This window comes from Vollenhovia emeryi, unplaced genomic scaffold (genome assembly GCF_000949405.1).
Source record: "Vollenhovia emeryi isolate VEMERY1.0 unplaced genomic scaffold, V.emery_V1.0 DF940549.1, whole genome shotgun sequence".
Lineage (NCBI taxonomy): Eukaryota > Metazoa > Arthropoda > Insecta > Hymenoptera > Formicidae > Vollenhovia > Vollenhovia emeryi.
The window spans coordinates 6466-8271 of record NW_011965817.1 but is presented as its reverse complement, the minus strand read 5'-3'; the positions used below and the strand labels follow the sequence as shown (position 1 = coordinate 8271).

The 1806-nt window shown below is 42.2% G+C and overlaps 1 protein-coding gene across 3 annotated transcripts in view; it reads left to right on the top strand.

Moving 5' to 3' along the window:
* Nucleotides 1-6: 6 nt before the first annotated feature.
* The window catches only part of LOC105555918, a 5401-nt gene continuing 3601 nt past the window's right edge, over nucleotides 7-1806 (top strand). Inside the window, exon 1 of one of the 3 annotated variants that reach the window (XM_012002966.1) lies at nucleotides 7-474. In XM_012002966.1, coding sequence (XP_011858356.1) covers nucleotides 408-474 — 67 coding nt within the window. In that variant the 5' untranslated portion in view covers nucleotides 7-407. Of the gene's footprint in view, nucleotides 475-1101; nucleotides 1345-1594; nucleotides 1675-1806 lie in introns of those variants that run through there. The other 2 variants (XM_012002967.1, XM_012002968.1) reach the window with 2 other exon arrangements.

The following is a 1806-nucleotide window of genomic DNA, read 5'->3' as shown; positions in this document are numbered from 1 at the left end:
CACTGAGAAAAATTTCCATAGGATAAACCGATTAAATAGCGTATCCGATTGTTAATTTTGTTATCCGATTAAATGATAGGTACCTTTATCCGATGAAATACAGTTGTCGAGAAAATTTTATCGAAAAGTTAGTCGCTCTCTGTATATCCGTTGAATTTTCATCGGATAAAGTAATGGTATATCCGATGAAAGGTATAATAACCGTTGAAATCGACAACGAATATTATCGAAGAGGTACGAACATTTCCGATTCCGCGGAAACTAGCCTGCGCGATTGCATCATTCGTCACCATCGTCACTGTGCAAACCACGCTGTGCAAGTTCTATCAAGCGCGAGGTACGATTGGTGTCGCGACGAAGTGTCTTTCTCGTTCTCCTAAGTTATACTCGAACCGAGAACTGTGACAATGTGTGACATACGCTCTACATTAGAAGAAATTGGCACAGAAGAGGAAATCATTGATCTACTAATAAGTAAGTACGTACTTCTTACGTGAAGAGTTTCAACCTAACCTAACACACACGAATTCAATTTACATTGCGTGCAATTGTGTGTTCTTCTTGCTGTACTGGATGTACTAGTACAGAGGTTACTTTTTCTCTCTACATTGAAAGATATAAGATAACCTCTATACTAATGCAGTTAATGCAGCAAAAAAACAAACCCATTATTTCTGGATTGATAATGGACGAGTCGGTATGTTTATAATTATTGTGCAATTTTATCTGTGTGCTATATTCCGATACACTACCAGTACTAAAATTAATTAAAATATTCGTGTTACAGCTATAATATTTTCAGTACTGGCAATACATATATATCGGAACGCAACTATAGAGAATCGCGCAACAATCGTCGGTAAACATACCAAGTTGTCCATTATTATACTAGAAATATTATAAATAAGTTGAATTAGCGTGTGTTAGATTGGTTCTATATCAATGTCATTTTGTGTTTCCGCTTTGCAATGTGATTGCGACCATGATTGATTGCTGGGGCTCGATTCTTCAATTTATTCCAAGGAGAAACGTATGTGAAAATTCTGCTCTTACAGAAAAGCTGCAAGTCGATTGGTTACTCGCGTGGCTTTAACCAATCGACTTTCAGCTTTTAGCAGAATGTTCGTGTAGGTTTCTTCTTCGAATGATTTCGAGAATCGCCGCAGTGCTGTCCGAGAGCGGCCTTTGGTAGCACGGTCGCATAGGGAGGGGATGACGCACACAGCGAGCGACCGTGTCCGTGTGCGCCCAGCACGGTCGCTCGCTTATGTGCGTCATCCTCTCCCTATGCGACCGTGCTACCAAAGGCCGCTCTCGGACAGCAATCGGACCCCTGGACTTATCGTTCGTCTCGCACATCGGCTACTTCGCATGTGATTGGGCAGTGCTCGTTTGCTATGATTGGTTGCTGGACTTATTGTTCGACTCGCGCATCGGCTACTTCGCGTGTGATTAGGCAGCGTAAGGTTATGTGACCCCCTCAGCGCGCCTGATTAACTCGTGCAGCAAATTCGCGATCGTGATTCGTGCTGCTATCCCGGTCGCGGCATTCGTCCTTTCTTGTGCCTGAGCAGACGTGTTTCGACGCATTTGTCTACTGACTTGTGCCGTGCAATAGTATTCCAAATCTGTACGCTAGCGGTCAAGCGATCCCGTCTGCTGATACAGTATTTCGTGAGTCAATAAAAGCAGTAAATTCTAGTATAATTAGAACATTGATTTCTATACAGTACTATACTACTATCGCTGGGCTGAAAAGTAAGAAAATTCTGCCATGTCACATGTGTATAAAGCTAACCCAGTAAG